At 52.3% G+C, this 26,977-nt stretch overlaps 1 protein-coding gene and 1 non-coding gene across 3 annotated transcripts; one reads left to right on the top strand and one right to left on the bottom strand.

Moving 5' to 3' along the window:
* Positions 1-789: 789 nt before the first annotated feature.
* Positions 790-25,766, bottom strand: Cbs (cystathionine beta-synthase). Of its 2 annotated transcripts, XM_052163638.1 has the most exons (17): positions 25,681-25,766; positions 21,386-21,709; positions 15,980-16,086; positions 15,066-15,200; positions 14,783-14,862; positions 14,339-14,473; positions 13,760-13,829; positions 11,552-11,643; positions 10,406-10,531; positions 9,926-10,010; positions 7,397-7,502; positions 5,956-6,030; positions 5,679-5,813; positions 4,302-4,410; positions 3,724-3,808; positions 3,008-3,049; positions 790-1,465 (listed from the first exon to the last, which is right to left on the bottom strand). In XM_052163638.1, exons 2-17 carry the CDS (start codon positions 21,583-21,585, stop codon positions 1,362-1,364), a joined length of 1,686 nt encoding a protein of 561 aa, XP_052019598.1. In that variant the 5' UTR covers positions 21,586-21,709; positions 25,681-25,766; the 3' UTR covers positions 790-1,361. The 2 variants fall into 2 exon arrangements, with proteins under 2 accessions (XP_052019598.1, XP_052019600.1); XM_052163640.1 differs by lacking the exon at positions 3,008-3,049.
* Positions 15,516-15,622, top strand: LOC127670306 (U6 spliceosomal RNA). Its single transcript, XR_007974520.1, has one exon. It is a non-coding gene; the product is annotated as a U6 spliceosomal RNA (small nuclear RNA).
* Positions 25,767-26,977: the final 1,211 nt, after the last annotated feature.

Raw genomic sequence — 26,977 nt, forward strand, 5'->3', positions numbered from 1 at the left:
GCGTCAAGACTTGTGGCAGCCCTGCCTCAGCCCGAGTCCTGGGATCATAGGTGTGTGTCTCTGTGCATTAGCCTGTCTCTCCTCTTTTTTTTTGAGACAGGGTTTCTCTGTGTAGCCTTGGCTGTCCTGGAACTCACTCTGTAGACCAGGCTGGCCTCGAACTCAGAAATCTGCCTGCCTCTGCCTCCCAGAGTGCTGGGATTACAGGCGTGTGCCACCACCGCCCAGCTTGTCTCTCCTCTTAAAAAGAAGCAGTGGGTACCACTCCTAGCAAAGATGGGTGTCCACGCCTTAGATGTAGTGATGGGGATGACACCAGAAGAGGAGAAATCGACAGGTTTGACCTCAGCAAAACGAAGTGAGGATAAACTTGGCAGAGGTAACACACAAGGAGGTCGAGGCTATCCCAGTCTACATAGTGAGACCCTGAACCCTGAGCACCAAAGCAAAGTCCCTCTTGGAAGTAAAGAAACGAAGACAACCCGACTCAAACACATGGGAGATGACAGTTGCTAGGCAACAAACCCAAACCACAGGGCTGGGAAGGACAGAGAGCGGTGGCCAGGGACACAGCAAGCATGTGAAACTGCACAGCCCGGTGCAGCAAAGGGACGCAGGATTGCAGTGAACCCAACCTGGGCTACACCCCAGGGGTGGGAAATGTGCTCAGTTATACCTGTGCACAGAAAATAAGGACCATCTACACAATGGACTCAACCACACAAAGGAACGAAACACACCAAGGATAACATGGATAACATGAGACGCTCACGCCAAGGGAGACACAAGTATGTGATTCCATTTATAGGAAGAGTCCAGAACAGGGAGATGCATTGAGACAGAAAGTAGGTGCTTGTCAGGGAAGGAGGGGGGACATGAGGAAGAACTGCCTAAGCGGGGTCATGACCCAGGTGGTGACACTTGGTGCAGGCATCGTGTTTACTTCACAGCCGTGGGTGGGTCTCAGGTCCCAGGAACGCACCTTCATTTAAAACCCACGTGCTCCCATGCTGGGGCCAGCACTGGCCCTGAGGATGAGCACACAGTCAGTCCAAGGTTTGCCCTTTCCCATGCTGGAGCCCTCTCTGGGGAGGACCCTCTTCCAGGCACCCTGAGTCTTGTCACTATGGTAGCCTGTGTCCCCCTTTCCTGGCTGACGTTCCTCAGTCCTGTGACACCAGTGGAAAGCCCATGTAAGCTACTCAAGGCATAGAGGATGCATTTAGGAAGCTGGGTGTTAGGAGGGGGTGCCGGCCACAGCAGCCATATGCTGGACTTGGGCGTGGAAACTGGTAGGTGACTCTGGAAGCCAAGAAGCCCCATCAGGGAGGACGGAAGCCAGTCCTCCTGACTTCCGGGCTCTATTTCTGGGTCTGCTCACGGGCTGCCACGAAGTTTAGCAGGTCAATGGCAGTGACAACCCCAAACACCATCTGCTGCTTGTTGGACATGCCGTGGCTGCGGTCTAGGGAAAAGAAACGGCTGCTGGATTAAAGGGGACAGGGTGGGACACACAGCTGATCTGACGCCATGCTCTGCTGGCAGCAAGAGACCCTTCCCCAGACTCCAAGCCAGAGAGCAACTCCTCTCACCAGCCCTGCGTAGAATGCTGGGTGCAACCTGGGGCAGAGAACTGGAAACCAACCCAGCTCCCCAGAACAGACAGCCTGGCAGGTGCCTCCTCTCAGCCCGTGTCTCTGGCCATGTGCAGTGTCCCATTGCCAGGACAAGCCTCAGGCTCTCTTTCAAGCCCAGAATCCTGCCTGGAAACCAGGGCCTATTTAGCTCTCTCTACCTGAGCCTGGAGTCTCCTATCAGCTTGGGCCTGGCGCTACAGTGCAAGGCCTACGAAGGAGAGGGGAGAGGGAGGGAGGAGAGGGGAGAGGAAAGGAGAGGGGAGGGGGAGGGGAGGGGAGAAGAGAAGAGAGGAGAGGGCCAGGCTAACAGTTTTATATCAGTTTGGGAAGATTCAGGGAATACAGGCTTCTGTCTGCCCAGTCATTTAAATGTGGGTGGGCGCCGGTCAGTGGTGGCGCACGCCTGTAATCCCAGCACTTGGGAGGCAGAGGCAGGCAGATTTCTGAGTTCGAGGCCATCCTGGTCTACAGAGTGAGCTCCAGGACAGCCAGGGCTATACAGAGAAACCCTGTCTCAAAAAACCAAATCCAAAAAACAAAAACAAAATAAAAAGATAGATAGATAGATAGATAGATAGATAGATAGATAGATAGATAGATAGATAGATAGATAGATAGATAAATGTGGGTGGGCCTTGACATGCAAGTGAGGGCCTGAGAGGAACCTAGGGGTTCCCCTGAGCAAGGGTACCCCTGGCCTAGGACTTGGCCTGCAGTCCTAGGGGTCCTAGGCAGCTGACTCAGCCTGCAGCCCTTGTATGTAACCACCACTATAACCGTGGACTGAGCCCTTCGTGCCAGATCCCTCCTCTCTCTGCAGGTGCAAGTCCGGTCAGGCCTGTCCCCAGGAGAGCCCCGGCTGGCCCGACTCCTTGGGAGGCTCAGAGAGTCACACAAATGACTTAAGGCAGAGGCCCCCTTGAGGGACACCCTTCAGGGACAGGCATCTTGCTGGCCTATCTGGAATCCCAGCAAAGGACAGAGAAACTCAGAAGAAATCAGCTGTGGCATTCTGGAAACACTGAAGCCAAGGGCCCATTTGTCTGGCTTGGGAACCCCATGGATCAAGCGACAGCAGGCTCCAGTTAGGCTGACTAGTTCCCCGCCAGACAGGGTTAGGGAAGGAATATTTTAGATCTGTGGTAACCCTCAGTTCTGTCTTTTCCTCCAGCTGCCCCCGAAGCTGGAATTCACTTTTGTTGTTGTCATTATTGTTTTTGTGTTTGAGATGTTCAAAAATTAGGAGTCTTCCCCACCCTCCCCTCTTTATGCAACTTTTAGAGGTCCAGGTCCCTAAATGCCCTTGAGAAGCTGTGATTCTGACCATGAGGGTCGCTTCCTAAGGGCTGGGATGGGCGAGTTGTACATACCTGTGGGCCCCCCCACCACTCCTGACCAGGCCTGGTCTCGTGCTGTAGAGCCAAGGACGGGAGAGGGGTTAGACATGGGACCACTCCCCACATGCAGGCCAGCCTTAGGGCCGGATATAAGGCCCTCCCTTGTCTTATGGGTGGAGGAATGAAAGTCAGCACCCCTCACCCCACCTGGACCTGAGAGTGCCACCCCCTCCTACAGATGTTGACATTGGGAAGGAGCTGAGAGCAGGAAGGACAGACTGACTATCCCACACGCACTGCCTGTGGCTCATAAGCTGTCCTTTTAACAGACACCCGGGGCTTCCCTTCAGAGTTCCCCAGGAATCCATCAGAATCAATATCTCCTGGCAATGTCATCAAGGGCCAAGAATTTCAGCTGTCCTCGGTTCCTGTCAGAATGGTCCCCCAGCATCCTTAAGACTGCCTGCTAACTTAGCCTGCAGGCCTAGGACAAGTGGCATGAGGGCTCACTGGAGCAGGGGGTGCCCTTTGGGCACGTGACTAGATTTACAGGCACACAGGGAGAGACTCAGGATGTCAGAATCTATGGTGCGAAGATGAAGACCACAGAGTCCCCATCACTCGCTAGGGAGCATGTCTGCCTACTGCACATAGCAGGCATGTGTACCATGAGAACCTGGGCCAGTGTCCAGGGCTTGACACCCTTTCCCCCAATAAGAACCCAGCACCAAAACCGGGGGTCCACTCACATTGGATCTGCTCGTGGACCACCAGGGCGAAGTGGTCGATCTCCAGGATGTGGGAGAGCATGCCCAGTGTGTCAGTCAGATGGATCTGCAAGAGAAGCCGTGTCTGTGCTGGCCCAAGGACAAGCCCTCAGAGCTCTCAGACCCCATAGACTTGAAACCAAGACAGCACAACGCTTGCCATGGCTGCTCAGGTGTCAAGGAGACAGAAGTCCACGCACGCGCAGAACCTTAGTACTTTCCGTGTTGTGACAACCTGCCTAAATACTGGCTTGATGTTTTTCCACAACCCCACAGCTTCTGGTTGGAGGCCAAGCTAGTGGACAGAGCAGTGGCTGTGGGGGTCTAGAAAAGAGGCAGACCAAGAGTTTAGAGCTTTTACTGGTCTGCACCCAAGATCAATGTGACAGTGGTGACGACCTTCATCTGAAGGGACCTCAAACACCATAAGTAAGCTGTATAGCTTCCCAGGGGTGCTGTGGGTCAGGGACTCACTTCCGGCACAGGACACACTATCCCCTGCCTTGAAGGCCCAGCTTCCTCTCACGCACCGCACCTACCGCCCCTCTGGAAAACCATACCGGTTTGAACTGCTTGTAGAGGACTTTGCAGACTTCGTCTGATGGCCGCACCTTCCCAGCAAGCAGGGATGACAGCATGTTCCCGAGAGTCACCATCCCTAGGATGGCCCTGGGGAGAGCACAGAATTTAGGGGGAGGAAGAGACAAGGGTGAGAGAGGGGGGGTCTCTGGCCAACGCGGAGTTCCTCTTAAGAACCTGACCCGGGAGCTGGGTTGAAATGGCTCGGTGATCAAGGGCATCTGCTGCTCTTAGAGAGGAGACCTGGGTTCAGTTCCCGGCACCCACATGACAGTTCACAACCGTCTCTAACTACCACAAGCACTAGGTATACAGGTGGTGCACACACACACACACACACACACCACTCACTCTTAAAGGGGCCAAGCCCCCCACCTGGCTCTGTTGCTAGGAAACCTAACCAGGTTGCTATGTCCGGAACTTTTCTCAGGCCCTGTGCTTTGCCTCTGCACTGAATGACTGAATGGCAAATATCTCTGGACGGTTGTGGACTTTCCAGCTCCCAAATAGTAACGCTGAGATTTATTTTTATCTAAAAGGGCTTAGGCACTACAGTGCATGTACATACACATGCTCACGCTCATGCACGTGCACGCGCACACACACACATACACACACACACACAGGCAAAACACCTATATGCAAAAAAATATAATTGGGGGGTAGAACAGAGGAACCCCACAGAGGGACCCCACAGAGTGACAACTAAGCTTAAAAGTCCTGTGATGTTTGGGGGCTGGAAAGATGGCTTAGCGGTTAAGAACACTGTCTACTCTTCTAAAGGTCCTGAGTTCAAATCCTAGCAACCACATGGTGGCTCACAACCATCCGTAAAGAGTTCTGACACCCTTTTCTGGTGTGTCTGAAGACTGCTACAGTGTACTTAGACATAATAATAAATAAATCTTAAACAGTCCTGTGATGTTTACATCCCCCACAGGGATCCTGAGTGACCAGCTATCAGACTTTTGAGGATGCTGGTCAACCAGGCCTCCTTACGATGCATTCTCTGGGTGGCACCCCCAGGGTGCCAGTCCCCTTCTCCCTAGGGCAGTCTGTGGGTCTGCATACTGCCAGTGAACTGGGGGGGACAGAAACACTTAGACCTGAAGGGTTACTATGGCCAAATATCAGCTGCTTAGACCTGAAGGGTTACTACAGCCAAATATCAGCTGCCCATGGATGAGGTGGCCGGCAGGCTGTCCGTGGCTCTGGACGGTGTATGTGAACTGACCACACTTGGCCTGTCGCTGTCCGTCCCACTTAGTGACATGGACACAGAGACCTGGGGAATGGGATCTAGGATCCTGGCACAGTCTAAAGTCAGAGCCCTGGCCTGCAGCGAGTGAGAGACTGACCCAGACTCGTTGACCACAGGTGCCTGGTCAAAGCCCTTCTCCCGGAGGATGGCGATGGTGTGCTCACAGGTGACAGTGGGCAACACGGTCAGCGGGGCCGACAGGCTCAGCTCTTGAACACGCAGATGCCACCACCTGAAGGAGGGGGCGGGACAGGGCAGGAAAAGGTGGCGAGGAGCAGGCAATAAGGTCAGGAGAGACCCACCATGCTGGGGAAACCGGAAAGCCGCCTTTCCGGCTCACCCAGGGCTGGGACGCCGGCGGGCAGCATCCTTACCAGGGCCTCTTCACCGAGAGCTCCTCCTTCATGAAGCCTTTCTGCAGCATCCACTTGTCACTCAGGAACTTGGACCTGCAGGGTCAGTGTGTCACCGAGGCCTCTGTACCCAGCAGGAGGCACACGCGTGGCCAGGGATGAGGCTCTGGGGACCTTGCACCTGTCTCGAGTCTTTACTGTTCCCACATAGGATGAAAGGATGCCAGAGTTCCAGGGGGGCAGAGAACTCAGGGTTACTGGGCATCTGGGTTGACAAAACCAAGAAGGGTGCTTCTAGAAGCCTCTGTGATCAGAGCCTCTCTTGCAGGCTCCTGGGTTGGCTCCTCCTTGCATCCCCGGGTCTGCCTCAACAGAGAGAGCCTTTCCCATTCTGCCCAAAGGCTGCTGAGCAGGCTACAGAGTTGTTAGGATCTGTCCTGAGGAGGCACGGCAGCATGGGACAGAAGTGGCCTCCGCTCCAGTGCACACTCATGCACTCTCACATAAAATGCACAAGAGCTTTAGGCCTCTAGAACACACGCGCATGCGCTCACACACACCAGAACCATACATTGGCGGGCACATAACAGGCCCGCCATACATTGGAGAGACAGATGATGGCTTCTGGCTCACCCCACCTGGAAGCCAGCAGGATGCCTGGTCCTGCCAGGCTGCAGAGGTCTACACAGACATTTACTCTATAAAGCTCACAGACTGTGGGTAAAGCCCAAGGTGAGGAAGGTGTGGGCTACCCATCTCTACCACTCCCATTGCCCATGAAGCCTGCTGTAAAGTAGCTCCCCCCAGCTCTGCCAGGAACCCAGGCAGCTGGTGGGGACTTCAAACCTGCCGGTCGGTCACAGGTGGCCACAGGCAGGGAGCAGGGACTGTCCTGTGAGTGCTGGTACCTGTCTGTACAGCAAAGCCTCACAGGCTATTTACTGAGCAACCACATCCCAGCAAGTCCTGTGAGAACCCAGCCAGGGCACACTCACCCTCCCAGGTCCAGTTTAAGATGGCCAATGAAGCGGCAGAGCTGGTGGACAGAATCGTCCCATAAAAACATTAGTACAGAGTGGCCCATGGCACCCGCGGACCCCCCAAGAGGTAATGAAGCCATGCTGAAGAAAACAGGATGGAAGGGATACAGAAGGGACACAGCTGTCCACTTAAGCTGTCACCATGGAGCTGCACAGACATTTACACACACACACTCACACACACACTCACACACACACATACTCACACACACACAGACACACACACTCACACACACAAACACACACACACACACACAAAGGATGGAGCTGTGCAAAGTGAACACTGGCTCCTAAGACATACTGGATCCTGGGACTAGCAGGCTTACGAGGCCCAGCTTCCGTCCTCCCTTTCCCAGCATCCCACTGACAGCACTTAGGTGACAGCAGCTAGGAGGGCGATGGGGACCAGGGGTGTGCCTTACATGTAGTTCCGCACAGAGTCAGGCAGGATGACCACACAGCGCTGCCCTTCCTGTAGCTCCCGGGCGGCCTTCACGGCCACAGCCATGGCGCTGCCTGAACTTCCACCTGTGGAGAGGATCGTCAGACCTGCCCGTGCGGCATTTGTACATACATCCATATCTAAGCACACGTATGTGTGTAACACACACATCAAGCCGGGTGGTGGTGCTTGCCTGTAATCCCAGCACTTGGGAGGCAGAGGCAGGCAGATTTCTGAGTTTGAGGCCAGCCTGGTCTACAGAGTGAGTTCCAGGACAGCCAAAGCTACACAGAGAAACCCTGTCTCAAAAAAACCAAGAAAGAAAAAAGAAAAAAGAAAAAGAAAAAATACACACACACACACCTATACCAACACTCTACAAAGATCTGTGGGCAGGGGGCATTCAGTCATATATACGAATACCCAGCCCTGTGCATCTCTCACATATCCATCCATACATGCTCTGGAAGGATCTATAGGAATCTCTGGCCAGAGACTGGGCCTGAATCACCTTCCCCCTCATAGTCAACTACACATGAGTCTATCTCATTATTAAACGTTCCCTGAGGAATTGGGGAGAGCCTGGGGCAAATGAGCCTTCTTGCTCAGCCAGGGTCCTCCAGGCAAACGCCTGACCTCAAGCAAAGAGCCAACCGAGGACATCTGTCTCACGGACTTCCCATAACCACCAAGCAAGGCAAATTTGTGACATTAGACATCATCATGGTAAGAGCGCCAGGTTCACTGGGACACTGACCATATCTAGAGTCCTAGACCTGGGACCTCCAGAGAGAACCAAAGCCACTAGTGTTGCCTCTCCAGTTGGGGCTCATCAGGGCTTAGCCTGCGAGGGTGCAAGGCAGCCAGAAAGATCATCCTGGTGTCTCTCACACAAGACCATGGCTCCGCCCGCTACTCATCTTTCGAGGACCAGGGTCATATCACTTACGCTGAGGGCCCAAGTACCCCAGTCTCCTCCTAGTGGTCATACTCAGTTATTTTCAATCAGGAAAGAGGGCTCCCCTCTCCCAGACAGGGTTTCTCTGTGTAGCCTTGACTGTCTTGGAACTCACTCTATACACCAGGCTGGCCTCGAACTCAGAGATCCACCTGCCTCTGCCTCCCAAGTGCTGGGATTACAGGTGAGCGCCGCCACTGCCTGGCTGGGAAAGAGGTCTTATTCCCTTTTTCCTGATACCTGATGGTTCTTGGCCATGCTTGGGCTGACTAGCTTCCCTTTCCCCCACAACATGACTAAAACATGGGGCCGTATTTATAGGGCAAGTTCAGGCACACTTGGTGTTCTCCAAATGTCAGGTTTAACTCAAGCCACTGGGGTTTCTGCTGCCCTGAGGTCAGGCAGCAGTGCTCCGTCCACCCTGAACAGGATGACCGAGGAGCCCAGGGTGGGAGGAAGGATGTAGAGGTTGCTTTTAGATGTGCCTCTGCTGCACTGAAAACTAGGAAGGCAAAAAGCACTGTCCCATCTCCCTCTGGGCTCTCTCTCCAACCTCTTCAAGGGACGGGGTCCCAGCACGTCCTAACCTTGAGCTGCTATAGGTTGAGCCTCCCTCATTCCAGGGATAGAAAAATAAAAATCAAAAACTGGAAGGGTGCCAGGCAGTGGTGGCGCATGCCTTTAATCCCAGCACTTAGGAGGCAGAGGCAGGCAGATTTCTGAGTTCGAGGCCAGCCTGATCTACAGAGTGAGTTCCAGGACAGCCAGGACAGCCAGAGAAACCCTGTCTCAAAAAACTAACCAACCAACCAAACCTGGAAGGGCATGCCAGGTGGTAGTGATGGCAGCTCACACCTTCAATCCTAACACTCAGAAGGCAAAAGCAGGCAGATCTCTATGAGTTCAAGACCAGCCTGCTCTACAGAGCAAGTTCCAGTTCCAGGACAGACAGGGCTGCACAGCAAAACCCTGTCTCAAAAACAAAACAAACAAACCTAAAAGTATGGGGGAAGGGAGGGATGGAGAGATGGCTCGACGGTTAAGAGCTCTGACTGCTCTTCCAGAGGTCCTGAGTTCAATTCCCAGCAACCACAGGGTGGCTCATCAGTAATGGGATCCGATGCCCTCTTCTGGTGTGTCTGAAGACAGCTATAGTGTACTCATACATAAAATAAATAAATCTTTGAAAGGAAGAAAGAAAGAAAGAAAGAAAGAAAGAAAGAAAGAAAGAAAGAAAGAAAGAAAGAAAGAAAGAAAGAAAGAAAGAAAGAAAGGAAGAAAAAGAAAAAACAAAAACCTAGAAGGACAGCTTGAAGCCTGCGCCTGTGCCTCCTGCCCTGGTCTCCACAGGCGACTCCAAGAAGCTGCAGAGGACAAGCGAACTGAACTAAAGAAGGAAGAAGAGCCCGGACAGACGAATGGCTCCAGCTGAGAGGTTACTGCTGTCACACAACCTCAGAATGACTATGACTGTCATGCACTTTTCCTAGAAGGTAGCGCACACGCCCCGGACGGTCCCCTACCCCGTCACCTACTTGCTCGGCCACTCACCACACAGCAGTCCTTCCTGTGCAATCAGCATGCGGGCAAAGGCGAAGGAATCTTCATCATTGCTCTTGAACCACTTATCCACCACCTGTGGCAAGATGGAGGTCAAGCCTGAACTCAGGTAGAGGGGCCTGGGGGCGGGGCAAGCTCACGGAACACTACTTCCCCCTGGCTCTGCAAACCCAGACTTCTCTGCCCTTCCCCCTCTCCTTTATGCTTTGCAGAATAACTCAGACCACCCACATCTTTGTTGGGTCTGGTGGCCTCTGCTAACATCCACCGTGGCCGCCTTTGTCTATCCTTCCCTTTGCATCTCAGAGCAACATCAGATGAGAACTTGAACACGGGTAGTGCGTTTCAACCTGTCTCAGCTCCTGTACCGGCACCTCCCTCTTCTGTCCCTCAACATCTGGGGCAGCTGGAGTTACAGAAGCAAATTAAGGACCCGGCAGCAGCCTGTGGCTCTGCCTTGGCTCAACCTACCGTCCTGTCCAGTACTGTGGGGATGAAGTCATAGCCGATCCCTTCCACCTCGTAGGATGTTTGGTCCGTCTGGTTCAGCTCCTCGGGCTCCGCAAGGATGGACCCTTCAGGATCTACACCAATGATCTGCAGGGTGGGCAGCTTTAGGGCTCAGGTCATGGTGAAGGCCAACCCAGCCAGCCCTAAGCAGCTGCCATTGGAAAGGATATTGCCTCACTAATATCTGCCTGTTCATGACTGGCTCACAGGATGCATGTGCTAGGCCCAGATCAGAGGATGGTTAAGTCTCCCAAAATCCCAGACAAGAAGAAGGAAGACCGCAACCTATAGGGGCCATTATCCAGCATAAGGTATTTGGAAAGGTCTTCCCAGTGCTGTTCTAGGGAGGGTCTCAGCCATGGTCATTAGAAGAGCCTTTGGGGCCGGTCAGTGGTGGCGCATGCCTTTAATCCCAGCATTTGGGAGGCAGAGGCAGGCAGATTTCTGAGTTCGAGGCCAGCCTGGTCTACAGAGTGAGTTCCAGGACAGCCAGGGCTACACAGAGAAAAAAGAAGAAGAGCTTCTGGGGACACAGGGCAGCTCTGGACACTGACCTCTCCCTGGAGGGTAGGCAGTCTCATAGGGAGAAAATGCCAGTTTCCATGTGCCAACACTACGCCCGGTGGTTCTCAACCTTCTAATGCTACAATTCTTTAATACAGTTCCTCATGCTGTGGTGACACCCCCCCAAACCACAAAATTATTTCTGTTGTTACTTCATAACTCTAATTTTGCTGTTATGAATCATAATGTAACTCTCTGACATACAGGATATCTGATATGCGACCCCCCAAGGGCTTGCGACCCATGGGCTGAGAACCACAACCCTAACCCCACCTGGGGACTGTGTTAGGTGGCTTCTGGGCTAATCCAAAGGGCCTCATCTCACTCAACACAGGAGCCCCTAGGACCCTTTTCTCCCCAAATTCCTACCGGGTGACTGGATACGACTCTTCCAGACAGCAATGGGATAAGCTGGGAATGTGGGGAGGAACTTAGTTCTCAGGAAGAGGGGCCACCCAGCAGCTATGCGTCTCTGAACACAGGTCGGGTTCTGTGTTCAGCCACCCCTGTCTGTACCAGTACCACCCAGCATTCCAAACTCACTTTACACCCAGGGCACTTCTCCTTCAGCTTCCTGGCGATACCTGTGATGGTGCCACCCGTGCCTGCTGAAGCCACCAGCATATCCAGCTTCCCTGGGGGAGGAAGGACACTGTCAGGCCATGGTCAAGCTAGCCCACCAGTCTTTTTTTTTTTTTTTAAAGATTTTCTTTTAAAGATTTATTTATTTATTTTATGTATATGAGTACACTGTAGCTGTACAGATGGTTGTGAGCCATCATGTGGTTGCTGAGAATTGAACTCAGGACCTCTGCTCATTCTGACCCCGCTAGCTCCGGCCCAAAGATTTATTTATTATTATATGTAAGTAGGCTGTAACTGACTTCAGATACACCAGAAGAGAGCGTCAGATCTCATTACGGGTGGTAGTGAGCCACCATGTGGTTGTTGGGATTTGAACTCAGAACCTCTGGAAGAGCAGTCAGTGCTCTTAACTACTGAGCCATCTCACCAGCCCAAGATTTATTTATGAGTACACAATTACTGTCTTCAGACATACCAGAAGAGGACATAGATCTCATAGATGGTTGTGAGCCACCATGCGGTTACTGGGACTTGAACTCAGGGCCTCTGGAAGAGCAGTCAGTGCTCTTAACCGCTGAGCCATCTCTCCAGTCCCCCAGCTCACCACTCTTAACGACCATCGGAAATACACTCAACAGAAATCAGGTCAGTGAGAGAAACTTAAACATCGACCATCACTGCCTCTGTCTGTGGACGGGATGGCTGAGGGGTTGCTTTCTACACTGTGACCTTGACCTTTGGGCTAGTCATATAGCCGAATCTACAAGAATGGGTCAGCTGGGGAGCTCGAAGCCTGGCGGAGGTAAGCTGTCAACGGTGTGCCTTCCTAGGCTGTTTGATTCTTGGGTGATTACAGAGCGGCAAACTAGATTTTTAGGAACCAGGCAAAATGGCTGAAACTGAGGCTGGGAACTGGCCCAGGCTCTCGTAGTGCTAATGGTCAGCATTGGGCAAGTCTGAGCCAGGCAAACTCAGGAATGTGCGCCAAGCCTGCCAAATGAGAATTCTCACTCATAAAACTGGGTGAGCAAACACTTGGGCTTTTACGGTCCAGCTCCTGGGCATGGAACAAGTCTGCATCCAGGGCAATGCCAACATCAGGTTCCAAGTGAGAGGCCAAGGCTGGTACCTTCCAGCACCTTCTCCCATGAGGACCTTTGAGAGAAGCGTCTAACCAGCGCCGGGAGCTAGGCAGTCAGCATATATCTCATGCCTATACCGAGAGTGAGCTAACTGCAACTCTGAAGATGACAAAAACAAAACGCCAAAGTCAATGTCCCTAGTCCCCAGATATGAAGCCAGCACCAGTGTGCATGAGCTCAATAGTTTCTACAGCCTGGAGGACGTAGGAGTGGAACAGCCTGAACCAGGTGTCTCGGACATAGGTGAGGCAGAGGCAGAGGCCAAGAGGGCTCAGAGGAAGGAGAAGCCTCTCTAGAAACTATTTCACAGAGAGGGACGCTTAAGATGAATTTACCAAGGAATGGGGGACTAGTGCACACGTGCACACACACACACACCACACACACCCTTCAACCACACTCCACTGAGTTTGATAGTTCTGTCATCTCGACACAACCTAGAAGCTTGAAGGAAGAGAGAGGCTCAGAAAGGGATTGTTTAGATCAGGCTGGCCCACGGGCATGCCTTTGAGGGAATGTATTGATTCTATTAATTGATTCAGAAAAGACCCAAGTTTCTTGCGAAGGGGGATCCTGGGCTGTTTAAGAGCAGGGGAATGTGAGCGGACCATGAGACGTGTGTGTGCACCATCTTCTGCCTACTCCACTGAGTGTGACTTTTGTGTGACCAGATGCTTCCAAGTTCCTGCCTATGCCTTCCCCACAACACTGTGAGCTGAAACAAACTCTTTCTCCCGAGTGGCTTTCTGCCTCACACGCACACACGCACGCACGCATGCACGCATGCACACATGCACACACGTACGCATGCACGCACACACATACGCACGCACACACGCACGCATGCACACATGCACGCACACACATACGCATGCACACACACACACACACACACACACACACACGCACACACACATACACACGCACACACATACGCACGCAGAGCAATACAGATGGCAGCAGCAATGAAACTGAATAAGAGATAGCTGCAATCGAGGTGGGTGGAGGGGCGGAAAGCACGCACCATCACACTGCTGCAGGATCTCCTCAGCGGTGTCATCGTAGTGCGCCAAGGGGTTGCTTGCATTGCGGTACTGTGGGGGAGGGGAAACAGAGTGACCGTGAGCTGGCTGGAACTGTCTCCGTCATGCATGAACCCTGGACGGTCAGCTCTGCGCTGACCAGCAGGTCCTACAGCAAGCAGCCTAGGAGAACCTCATCTTGGGGCGCTCACATGCAAGACCTGGTCGCCACAGTGTGAAAGTAACCCAGAGGCGAGATGAAAAGAGGGGAGACCTTGGGGGGGGGTTCTTAGACATTCTGAATCTTCAGAGTCCCAGAGGGTCATCTGAAGGTACCCCAACCTCACTGTCTAGTGGGTTGTGTCTAGTGGGACAGTTCTCTGACGCTGGCACTGAGACAGCAGAAACCAAAGGCTCTACAACTGAGTACGGCCTGGAGCATCTCCCCAGCGAAAGTATGTTGCTGGGCAAAGACCAGTCCCTCAGTCTCCCGACAGGGTCCCTAACCCTAACCCTAACCCTGACTACACTTGGACACAAATCTCTGATCACAGATTTGCCCCTTCCGGCATACACCTGACCTGATCCAGAATGTGAGAATTGGGGATTTCATTCTTCAGTCTCCACGCCACTCCCACGTGGGACTCGGGGGAATCGAATCTGGCGTTGGTGGGTGTCCTCACAATCTCAACTCCCAGAGCCCGCAGCACATCCACCTGTCCAGGAAAAACTACGCCTTTATCACTGTGCCTGGGCACCAGCCTAAGTGGTACCCTCTGGGGCCCCGGGCCCTCTCACCTGCCCCAGTTCACCTTTCTTTTTAGATGTAAAGAAAGGACTTTCTTTATTAAGGCTCAGGACGCACGCATGCTTGCGCACTAGCACGTCCCTGCCTCTGCCCAGTACTGGCCTCATCCCCACCCCGCCACCCAGCAGCTCTTCTTACTAGATATAGCAATAGCTGACAGTCAACCCACCTACGGCCACGCCCCCACTATCCCCACCCCAGGCTGCCCTTCGCACACCTTCTCCATACTCATCTTCTCCGGCATCACGATAATGCAGCGATAGCCCTTCACAGCAGCAGCCAGAGCCAGCCCGATCCCTGAGGGTCACGTGCAGAGCGTGAGAGGGGACTGTGCCCAAAGCCCTGTGCCTCCCTGCCAGCTGCCTGGGATACCAGGGACAAACCCTAGAACCATGAAAGGACAAAAGGCCCCTGTTCCAGGAAGGAACCCCACACTCTGATGGCGATCTGACAGCCCGGTACACAAATGTGCTTCTGGGTCTGATCGGTCCTGCCCGCACCTGTGTTGCCGGAAGTTGGCTCAATGATCGTGTCTCCAGGCTTCAAGGTTCCGGCTCGCTCAGCATCTTCGATCATCCGGAGGCTGATGCGGTCCTTCACACTCCCGCCCGCATTGAAGAACTCACACTTGGCCACTGAGAAGCAAACAAGAGTCAGAGAAACGACTCTGGTCCTCACACATTCCTGACATCATCAGCTACAGTGCACACATATACATACAATAAATAATTCTTTTTTTTAAAGATGTATTTATTTATTATATGTAAGTACACTGTAGCTGTCTTCAGACACACCGGAAGAAGGCATCTGATGCCATGACAGATGGTTGTGAGCCACCATATGGTTGCTGGGATTTGAACTCAGGACCTCCATAAGAGCAGTCAATGCTCTTAACCACTGAGCCATCCCTCCAGCCCCTAAATAGTTCTTTAAAAAAAAAAAGAAGAAGAGTGCTCGCTTCCGCAGCACATATACTAAAATTGGAACGATACAGAGAAGATTAGCATGGCCCCTGCGCAAGGATGACATGCGAATTCGTGAAGCGTTCCATATTTAAAAAAAAAAAAAAAAGAAGAAGAAGAAGAGTGGTGGTGGTGCACACCTGTAATCCCAGCACTCTGTGAGGCAGAGGCAGGTGGATTTCTGAGTTCAAGGCCAGCCTGGACCACACAGAGAAACCCTGTCTCAAAAAAACTGTCCTCTCTCTGCAGGACCTTCCCAAGCTGGCTCCTCAGGCCCAGACTTCCCTGGCCATCAGTTGAAAGGGGCCATCTCAGTCACTAACACGCACCCTACATCCCAGCAGACTCCCACTGCCAGCACCCTCAGAGTCTCAGCTAGGGCTCATTCCAGGACTCCAGTCCAGGACTCCGGTCCAGGACTCCGTTCCTCCCCAGGAGAGCCAGACACTCACACAGCTCACACTTGAGCCCAGCATTCTTTGAGATCTTGTTGATTCTGACCATAGGAGTGTTCCCAATTTTCCTCAGGATATCTGGCAAAATTTTGGGGGGTTTTGTCCTAAAAGAGAAAGAAGAGGCCATTCAGGAAACAAAACAGAGTAGCAGTTCAAGCCTTGGTGTTGCAGGATATTTGATCACACTGTGAACCCCGACATTGTGTCATTTACTGAAAGAAAGCTGTTTCTAGTTGTGGTGTGGCTCAGCCTTTAATCCCTCTGGCTGGACTACAGAAGTGCTCTAGTCTACACCTTGAATCCCAAACAATGAAGGTAAAGTGAGTTTGTAGAAGGGAGCAGCCATGTTTGAAAGTGATGTCTAATTGAGTGGCAGAAGAAGTGATGAATCAGAGAAAGATTTGACAGAATAGGACATGCCCAACCCTAACAAGAGAAGAAAAGAAAAGAGGCTACTTAAGGAAGAGCAGTGGGGGGGGGGGGGGGGGGGCAGAAAGTCAGTGAACCAGAGAGAAGAGAAGGAGCCAGAAGATTAGAACAGATTGCCAGAGTTGGTTTAAGGCCAAGCAGAGCAAAATGTCAGAGGTCAAGAGAGAAGCCAGATTGCATGAGCTCAGAAAGAACTAGGAAGGGGTGAGCTCCTTCGGTAGTTAAGTCTCCGAGGCTGAAAACATCCTAGGTATAGATTAGATTGTAAGGAGGACAGACGCTTCCAGGACTAGGCCTGGGTTAGCAGACCTCCAAGAGGACAATTACTTCAGGAGAATAAAAGGTACTCTTTATAGCCTGGCATTGTGAACATTTAGGAAGGAATCAAGAATTAAAGACCCTCAGGGTAAGGCCTGGTTGTGGAATCCCTGGCAAATCCAAACCCGGCATCAATAACATATACACACACACACAGTCACCCACCCAAACACCCAAGTACGGTGATATTTGAAGCCAGTTTGAGGGACTGGATCTCCATGTAAGTTCCACTCCCTGGGTCTGATCGTGCCCTTGCATCTCACAGGATGTTATGGATGGGAAGCTAAATTAGAGCCATGCTCCCGGCCGTGATGATGATGGACTGAACCTCTGAGACTGTGAGCCAGCTCCAATTAGATGGTCATGGTGTCTTTTCACAGCAATAAAACCCTAATTAAGACACCTCCCTCAACATCTGATTGGTTAGTTTCTTCCAAAATTCCTTTTATCGTGCTTCAAGTGGTTCTACAAGAAAGTCACCGGCCACCCCTCCCAGACTGGGTCACAGAACATCATACTCTACACTGGGCCAAATGGGACAAAACAAAACAACCAGGAGGCTCCTCCCATCAAGAGTGTCACACGTTCATTATACCCCAAAGTCCCTCTCTCGTTTTTCTGAAGTCTGCTTTGTGTTTTCAGCCCCTGTTCAACTTTCCAGCGGGATCAGTGACTCAGCTCCAGATAGGACTGTCCTAAGGATGGCACCTACTGCCATCCACATCTGTGCCGTCCACATCCACCCCTGGGGACCCCTCCATCTCCTCCTCCTCTCTCTAAAATGCCAGCCTTCCTCGACTTCTAGTCTGGTGAACTTGGGATTGATCAGTGACGCCAGCTAGCCACATCCACTAAGACCTAAAACAGTTCAAGAAAACATCCCTGCGGCCCCCCAAATTTTAATGACTTGGCCCTGCTAATCTGTCAGAAGGAACATGTAGAGATAAAAAGCTAAAAATAAGATCAAAACTCCACTCGTTCTTGAAGGATGATGAGGCTTAAAGGGGGTAATATAAGGGGTTAGGTGAGTGTGGCTAGGCGGTGTGGGGGAAGGTGTCCAGGCGGGCCCTTGCCTGGGCACCTCTGCCCCTGAGGGACCACACACACACAGACATGGTATAGAATAGAGTTTATTCAGAATAGGGGATGGGAGTTAGTGGTAGAGAGAGAGAGGTAGAGAGAGAGAGAAAGAGAGAGAGAGTGGAGAGAGAGAGTGGAGAGAGAGAGTGGAGAGAGAGAGTGGAGGCCGGCCATGACCACGTGGGGGGGGGGGGAAGAGCCCCAGGGGCAGAGAGGTGAGAGTATGTGGGAGAGCGGTGAGCAAAGAGAGAGAGGAGGAGCAAGTAGCCCCTCTTATAGTGGGCCAGATCTCTGGGGCGGGGCATACCTGGCTATTGCCAGGTAGCTGTGGGGTGGAGCTTAGACAAAGCCCCAACAGTTCTAATAACAGGTGTGACTGCTTGGAGTCTGGCTCCTGGTGACTTAGTGGCATCTTATGCTGGTATTAGGGGACTAATGTCCATGACTCCAGGCTAGGCCTCACCCTATGTTTATTTAGCCTTCAGCTAACTCCTAATGAGCTGTGTGCTACCTGACAAATGGCTACCCTTAAGAAAGAAATGCTATAAAATTACTTAACAAGATAGTGGCATCCTGTCTACAGATCCAGCACAGAAGGCCCATGAGGTGAAACCATGTATGATGATTTGTATATGCTCGGCCCAGAGAGTGGCACTTTTAGAAGGTGTGGCCTTCTTGGAGTAAATGTGTCACTGTGGATGTGGGCTTTAAGACCCTCATCCTAGCTGCCTGCAGCCTTCAGATGAAGATGTAGAACTCTCAGCTCCTCCTGCACCATGCCTGCCTGGATGCTGCCATGCTCCCGCCTTGATGATAAGGGACTGAACCTCTAAACCTGCAAGCCAGCCCCAATTAAATGTTGTCTTTTATAAGACTTGCCTTGAGGCCAGGCAGTGGTGGTGCACACCTTGAATCCTAGCACTTGGGAAGCAGAGGCAGGCGGATCTCTGAGTTCGAGGCCAGCCTGGTCTACAGTGTGAGTTCCAGGACAGCCAGGGCTATATAGAGAAACCCTGTCTCGAAAAACCAAAAAACCAAAAAAAAAAAAAAGAAAGAAAGAAAGAAAGAAAGAAAGAAAGGAAGGAAGAAAGAAAGAAAGAAAAGAAAGAAAAGAAGAAAAAGAAAAAAGACTTGCCTTGATCATGATGTCTGTTTGCAATAGTAATACCCTAACCAAGACATGATGTAACTTCTCCCTATGTTACAGGAACACTCTGGACCTGCAAAGTGATGCACTGTCATTCCAGCCCTTAAGACAGAGACTGGGGAATCTGGGTTTCCAGGTCATTCTTGGCTACACAGTGAATTTGAAACTAGCCTGTGGATACACTGAGACCCTGCCTGGGACATCTCACTCTCTCTCAGCCTAATGTTCCCTCTCCAGGAATTCACCTACTACAAATAACACATCTTAGTAAATTCTGTCTTCTTCTCTTTTGAGCCCTGGTAAATTCTTTGACTGCTCGGGCTGCCAGCCTTCGGGATGCTGTTTCCCACAGCAGCAGGCCACCGTCTCAAACTACAAACAGCCAGGCATGGTACCATATACCTGTAATCCTAGTACTTGGAGAGGCTGAGGCAGAAGGATTGCTCTAAGTTCAAGGCCCAGGTCAATCTAGGGTCTAAAACAAGACCCAGACTCAATAAAAACAAACCAATAAACCCAGACTCGGAGACAATAGGTTAGTTTCTGCCTTGCTTGAGAATCTTAACCCTCCGATCCCTCAGCCGCCAGAACAGTCCAACTGCTTTTGATTCAGGTCCCTGAACAACGGATGCGCCTCTCTCTCCGGGGTTGGTCCTAGCTATCATGCTCCCAGAGTCCCCAGAAGCCTGGCATTGCTGGGCCAGCAAGGCAGAAGCGGTGCCAAGGAACAAAAGGCCCAGGGCTATAAGCCTGGGACAGGTCAAGCCTGTGGCTGCATTTCAATGATAGCACAGCGTGACCAGCACCGTTTCCAGGGCAGTCTCTCCACAGCTCTCCGTCTTCAGGCTCCAGCATGGCTGCACGCCCACACACTCCCATCCTGGGTTGAATTCATCAACCCTGCTTAGACATCTGCACCCTACAGCCAGACTTCAAGGCTCGCCAGGCTCCTGGTCCCTGGCTTCCTGCCTTCCTGCCCCAGGCTTCTCAGGTTCGAGCCAAACTGACTAAACAGAAGCCTCAGTCACCTTTGGCCCCGGGTCAGGGGAGGAGTCAAGAATCTGGAGTGCCAGGTAGAAGGAGAAGCTGCCTGGGGGTGGCTGACAGGCAGCAACAGGTTGGACTCCAAACCAGGTCTTCCAGAGAGCAGTCGTGTCCTGCAGAAGAGCTGGACCTGCTCCCTTCCCGCTGTCCTGGCTTGCACTCAGGAGAGTGAGGATAGGCTGAACCAAGGCCAAGATCACCTGACCTGAGCCCCAGGGAGGCCAGGCAGCGACAGCTTTAGGATACAGGCTCAGACCCGAAAGTTACCACATGTTTTTTCAGGTGATGGTTCCGATCCATCACCCATCCCAAATGCCTGTACTTTGCCGACACAGAAGGGCACCCCAGAAACCCCAATTCCTCTCCAGGGCTGCCTGCCGCCTACCTATCCCTCACTCAAGAGTCTCTGGAAGTGTTTGGTTCATTCTGCCTTAATCAACCTGTCCCATCTTTCTCTGTGTCTATATCTGTCTGCCCCCACACCAGGTGCCCGGAGCCAGTGCCTCCCCACAGAGCTCAGGAGCCTTCCCTGGGGCTCCCTCCCTGGTCTTCCAACAAAGCCGGGCTGATCAGCTGAGGACAAACCTGCCCTTAAGGCTGATGATGTGTGTCACATAGAAGCCTTTGAACGAGCAGTTCCCAGGCCCTCTGGAGCCCTTGGGGGGTGGGCATGGGGAGGGTGAATTCTCTCGAAGCTCCAGAACCCACAGGGCTCTGTCCCCTGCTGTGTTGTCCTGGCAAGAACTCATCTGACCAGCTCCCACCTGTCTCCTGACTTCCCAGAACAGGAGTCCATTCAACCGGGCACAGCTTCTAGTTCACAAATGTTCATTCCCCGCGCCCCCCCCCCACTCCCCACTTTGGCCTCTTAATAAATGCAGCCTCCTCACCGGGCCAGACCTCACTCAGACTTCTGAACCAATAACTGTAAATGCTGGTGGACACACACAGGGACTGCCAAGAGGTAAAACACAAAATTTTTCACCCATTTGTTCGCGTTTGAAGACATCAGACTAAGGAAATGAATTACAATCCTAAGAGCTTTTTTTTTTTTTACAATAGGGTGGGAACCTGCTTGGCTCTGACCTGGGTACTTTAGAACAGGGCGGGACACAGTGCATGTTCCTAAGCCAACTCCTGACTAACTGTGTATGGAATGGCTATCAGTGCCAAGGACACAGTCTTTGCCCAATCATAAAAGAAGCCCACCAGAGCCGAACACTCAGTATATGTAAGCTGCAGTACCAAAGAAGCCTTGGCCTCTCTTGGTTTGACCCTCACTGCTCCTAGCCCTACCCCCACAGTGATCGTAGGTATGGCCCCCACTCCCCTCAACTCCCCAAGGAAATAAACCCACCATCTTGGGATCAAAGACACAGACTTACAGCACTGTGTGGGAATGCGGAGAATCCGCCAGGGGCCTGCCCAGCTTCCAGGTACATCTGCTCGGGGTATCAGGCCGGATCCAGACTCGCTCCTTGTCTCCTGAGGGGCCCTTCTCCAGCTGTCCCTTTTCTGAGTGCACGTCCAAGTGCTGGGGGCACCCTGCAGAGCCATCTTCACACTGGGATGTCCCTGAAGGCATGCTGGGATTTGCAGAGGAAGCAGAGACCCGTTGGTTTGGTAGTTGACTCTCCGGTGTCTCCTCTGGAAGTGTTGGCTCCACTCAAACTCAGCAAGGATGGGAGAAAAGGAGCCGGTTCCAGCTGCTGTGGAAAACGGTTAGGGTTCCTTTCAGAAGGTTAAACATAAACTACCATATGACCCAGCAATTTGATGCCAAGGCAGAGATCCAAAAACCACAAAAAAAAAAATAGATATTTGCAATGCCCATTCTCATGGCTGTCTCAGCCGAAAGGTGAACATCACCCAAAGTCACTGATGAATAGCTGTACAAAAATGTACCCATGCGACAGAATACTATCCAGCTACAAAGGGGAACAGAAGAGGGGCTGTGGAGACGGTTCAGCGGTTGGAAGTGCTTGTTTTACAATCATGAGGACTGGAGTTCCGATCTCAGCACACACAGACATAGACACAGATAAGTCAAGCTTTCTTTCTTTCTTTTTTTTTTTAAAGGGATGGACTAACTCTGAAGACAGAGTGGCCAATGAGAGGAGCCAATCACACACAAGATTTCATTTATATGAAGTGCACGAAATAATTAGATGCTCTATGATTTCACATCTGTGAGGGACCCAGAATGGTCAAACCAGTAGGAACACGGCAGAGAAGACATGAAAGGCAGGAGATAGTGTTGTGTTTTATAAAAAGAAAGAAAGAGAGAGAGAGAGAGAGAGAGAGAGCAGAAAACAAAAGAAAAGAGAAGAAAAGAAAAAGAGGCCAGGGATATGTTTGGTAGAGGCACAGTATGGTGTGGGGGAAGGGGGTGCCTCTGAGAGCCCCTAATGAGGCACCCCTTCCCCCTGACGGACCAGCCATAGACGGTGCAGTATAGTTTATTTAAGTATAGGGAAGGGACTTGAGGGGGTAGTAGAGACAAGAGAAATGCAGAGAAAGAGAGAGACGACAGAGAGACAGAGAGAGAGAGAGAGAGAGACAGAGAGAGAGAGAGAGAGAGAGAGAGAGAGAGAGAGAGAGAGAGAGAGAGAGAGAGAGTAGAGGGGTAGAGAGGCGGGCCATGAGCACGTGGAGAGGGGGAGGGGAGGAGGGGGACAGAGAGGGAAGAAGGAAACAAGAGAAAGGAAGGAGGGGCCAGCAGCCCCTTTTACCGTGACTCAGGCACGCCTGGCTGTTGCCTGGTAACTGTGGGGCGGAGCCTAGACAAAATACCAACAGAGTAATTGTTAAATGCACAGGGGCTTTGGAGATGATGAAAAACACGAGTCTGGTCCTATTTTTCAGTCTGAGGCTGTGATTCAAACAAAAATGCCGGGCGTGGTGGCTTTAATCCCAGCACTTGGGAGGCAGAGGCAGGCGGATTTCTGAGTTCGAGGCCAGCCTGGTCTACAGAGTGAGTTCCAGGACAGCCAGGACCACACAGAGAAACCCTGTCTTGAAAAACCAAAAAGAAGAGACAAACAAACAAACAAACAAACAAAAAAGAAACAATAACAACAACAAAATATACTGACCAAAAGCAACTGCAGGGAGAAAGGGTTTATTTCAGTTACAGTTCCGGGAAGTCAGGGAAGTAACATTAGTGGCTGGTCCCATTGTTTCCACAGTCAAGAACCGAGAGAAACAAATGGACCCATGCTGCCTGCTCTCACCTAGCTTTCCGGGCCTGCCTAGACAATAGTGCAGCCCACGGGGCTGGCTCCTCCCACATCAAGTAGCCTGGCTCCTCCCACGTCAAATAACCGAGCAGACAAGGCCCCCAGGCCAACCCCATCTAGGCAGTCCCTCCCTTGAGACCCCCTTCGCCAGTGACTCTAAACTGTGTCGAGGTGACACCTAACACAAGCCAAAGCCTTGTATAGACAGTGACAGGAGTTGTGCAATCCTGTGGACAAAGTGGAAAGGCACCGCCTCCAGGTCGGCCATTTCTGCACATCAGACTAAACTGCAGATTAAAGTTATTCCGAAACCAGGCGGTGGTGGCACACGCCTGTAATCCCAGCACTCTGGGAGGTAAAGGCAGGAGGATTTCTGAGTTCGAGACCAGCCTGGTCTATAGAGTGAGTTCCAGGACAGCCAGGGCTATACAGAGAAACCCTGTCTCGAAAAAGCCAAATCCAAAAACAACAAACAAACAAACAAACAAAGTTATTCCGAGGTTGGCTGTGTAGCTTGGTGGGAGATGTGGTAGTTGTCAAGTGCTAGGCCAAATGCCAAGAAAAAAAACGAATGTGTGCACACAACATGTACACATTTTCTTATTATTCCATGAAGAATGAGGCATCACAGCTGGGTGTTATGGTGCAGTCCTTTAATCCCAGCCTTCAGGAGGCAGAGGCAGAACTCTGTGAGTTCGAGGCCAGCTACCTAGTAAGTTCCAGGACAGCCAGGGCTATGTAGAGATCCTGTCTCAAACAATAAATAAATAAATATTGTACAGAGCCATATTGGGGCAGTCTTGCACTTGGTCTGAGTTTGACTTTGGTCAAGGTTAACTTCTCCCAGATAGCCAGGATCCTGCTCCACCTAGGGTGGAGTGCTCGAAGTAAAGGTTAAGTTCATTGTTCCTCCAGGTCTAGGAATTCCTGAATTAAACAGGTGACCCACCCAGCTGCCGGAGCAGTCAAGACGAGGACCTCCAAGAGAAGCTAGACAACTTCCACCGGAACTCAGCCTGGAGTCTGGGGGGAAAGGTTTGCCCAAACTGTTAAAAGGTCTGGCACCATTAAAGTTTCCGGCTTTGATCAGTGAATATTGTCTTAGCCGTACTTCTTTTCGCCCCTCTTCCCTATTTATTCCTCAGCTTCTGTTCCAGAAACCCACTTCGTAATAGCTGCAGGCAGCTATGGAACCCTACAAAATATAGTTTTTAGATTTACTGATATGTATGGGGATGTTTTGCTTGCATGTATGTATGTGCACTACGTGTGTGTGCCTGCAAGGATCCCCTGGAAATGTAGTTAGAGAGGACTGTGAGCCGCTAAGGGCTTCTGCAAGAATTGCAAGGGCTCTTAACCACTGAGCCATCCCTCCACATCCCCAAACTTCTGTATCCAAACATGGACACCTTGACTGTTCTAAGTATTCTAGATGTGCCCTAGCACTCCCATGTGAAGTCAGGAGCCCCACCTGGCCCTGACCCATCTTATTCATTCCCTTGGCGGGGGAGGGGCAACTGAGAGCAAAACGCATGCGCCCAAGCGGTGGCGGAGACGGGTGTTTCTCCCCTTAGGTCCAAGAGCCCGCTCTACAGTGTCCTCTTTCTAGGCGACCCGGGCTGCAGAACTCTCCAAAACCCGTGCAGGTGCAGTTCACTCAGTACCATCCCTTAAGTGTCCTCACCGAACAGAAAGTCATCAAACACCCCGAACCCAAACTCGTCTTGGCGAGCGTGGCCCAGGACATCCTGCATCCCTCCGGGCTCGCACGTCCACGCTTCCAGTGAGGTTTTTCTAGGATTATCAAGTTCCCGCACAGACCGCCTGGCCACTCGACCTTCGGAAGGGGCAGCTGGGAACAGTGTATGAGCGTGGTGTGGGAAATTCTCCGCAAGTTGCAAGTTGTACAGCCCTAGGTCTCGCGCCCTTCCCCACCCCCACCAAGTCCCGCAAAGGCGGAGAACCTGCCCTCCCGCGCCTCAGCCACCCCGCACGACACTACTTCAATATTTACCCCCACCCCGACTCCAGTGCCCCAAAGAGCAATTTGCGAAACAGCGGTCTCCATCCAAAACAGGGTAAATCGATGACCGGTACCGGGACAGCGCGTCACCCTAGAACTGGGCTCCACGCTCAAAGACTCGCAATCGTGGGGCCACGTGGGTGCTCGGCATAGGGCTGCGGGGAGGTCGATACTTGCGGGAAGGGGGCGATAGATGTAGGTGGCAGCGGGGTGGCGGCACAAGTCAGGACGCCCCGATGGGATCACCGGGAGCTTAGCGAACTGGGGCGCCGGGCTCGCGAGCAGGCACTGCTCTGCGAGTCCAGAAACAGCTGAAGCCAAGTCTGTGCCTAGGGATGGGGAGTGCTCGCGGGCCACCGAACCCCAGCGAGGATCTCGCTGTGTGCGCGGCGTGGGAGTCACTGCGGCCGGAGCTCACCTAGATTCAGACGCGGGAAAACGGCTCGTCCAGGGCTGGGATGGAGAGCGCTCTCGGACAGGATCACAGCTCAGATGGGGACCCGGGGGAGGGTGGCTGGTCTAGCACCGACCCAGCCACCCACAACAGGTTCAGGCGATTGGCCCGGCGACGGGGGCGGAGGGCCGACACCCGCCAATCCCGGGCCGCAGAACGGCCGCCCACCCACCCCGCCCACCCACACCCCTTCCCCTCCCCACCCCCACTCTGGTTCGGCCAGGGGCCCGCTGGACGCCCCACCTCCACAGTGGAGGGGGAGGCTGCTTGCTCTTTTGAGAATTCAAGGAGATGCGCTCGAAAGTTCGAGAGGCTCTGCCGTCTAACACACATTTGCCGTGAGGCAGTGGAGGGGCCCCAGGTTTGTGTCCAAAGGTTTGCACACTGCAGCACAGCCTAGCCAAGTGTCAGAGAACCTCATTTCCCAGGACCCGTTCCTCTGGAGGGCGTGCCTCGTGGGGCTTCCTGGCTTGGCCTTCTGAGTCGCGCATCGCTGTTCTGAACGGCAGAAGCCTGACGCTCACAGAAAAGAGCCCACAGCTCTTCGAAGCAACTGCCCAGAGGGGCCTGGGTCAGAGGGGCCGCTGGAAGGGCGCCCCAATATCGATATCCGTAGGAGTTTAAAAATGGGCGTGGTGGTGCCTGCAATCCCAGCATTTGGAATGGGGTCTAGGGAGAAAGATCTGAATGAAGTTTGAGTTCGAGGCCAACGTGGGCTACATAAAGAGACCTGGGAGTGTGGGGTGTCTCTCTCCATCTCTCCAGCCCTGAGTTTAGCTTGTTGTTGAAATATTGTGAACTCGCTGGGCGGTGTAGGCGCACACCTTTAATCCCAGCACTTGGGAGGCAGAGGCAGGCGGATTTCTTTTTCTTTTTTTTTTTTTAAGTGATCTGAGGCTATAAACTCTTTTTTTTTTTTTAAAGATTTATTTATTTATTATATGTAAGTACACTGTAGCTGTCTTCAGACACTCCAGAAGAGGGCGTCAGATCTTGTTAAGGATGGTTTTGAGCCACCATGTGGTTGCTGGGATTTGAACTCAGGACCTTCGGAAGAGCAGTCAGTGCTCTTAACCGCTGAGCCATCTCTCCAGCCCTGGCAGGCGGATTTCTGAGTTTGAGGCCAGCCTGGTCTACAGAGTGAGTTCCAGGACAGCCAAGGCTATACAGAGAAACCCTGTCTCGAAAAAACAACAACAAAAAATCCAAAAACCCAAAACCCCCCCCCAAAAAAAAAGAATGGACTCCAACTCCTGATCCT

The sequence above is a fragment of the Apodemus sylvaticus genome, chromosome 19 (assembly GCF_947179515.1).
Source record: "Apodemus sylvaticus chromosome 19, mApoSyl1.1, whole genome shotgun sequence".
NCBI lineage: Eukaryota > Metazoa > Chordata > Mammalia > Rodentia > Muridae > Apodemus > Apodemus sylvaticus.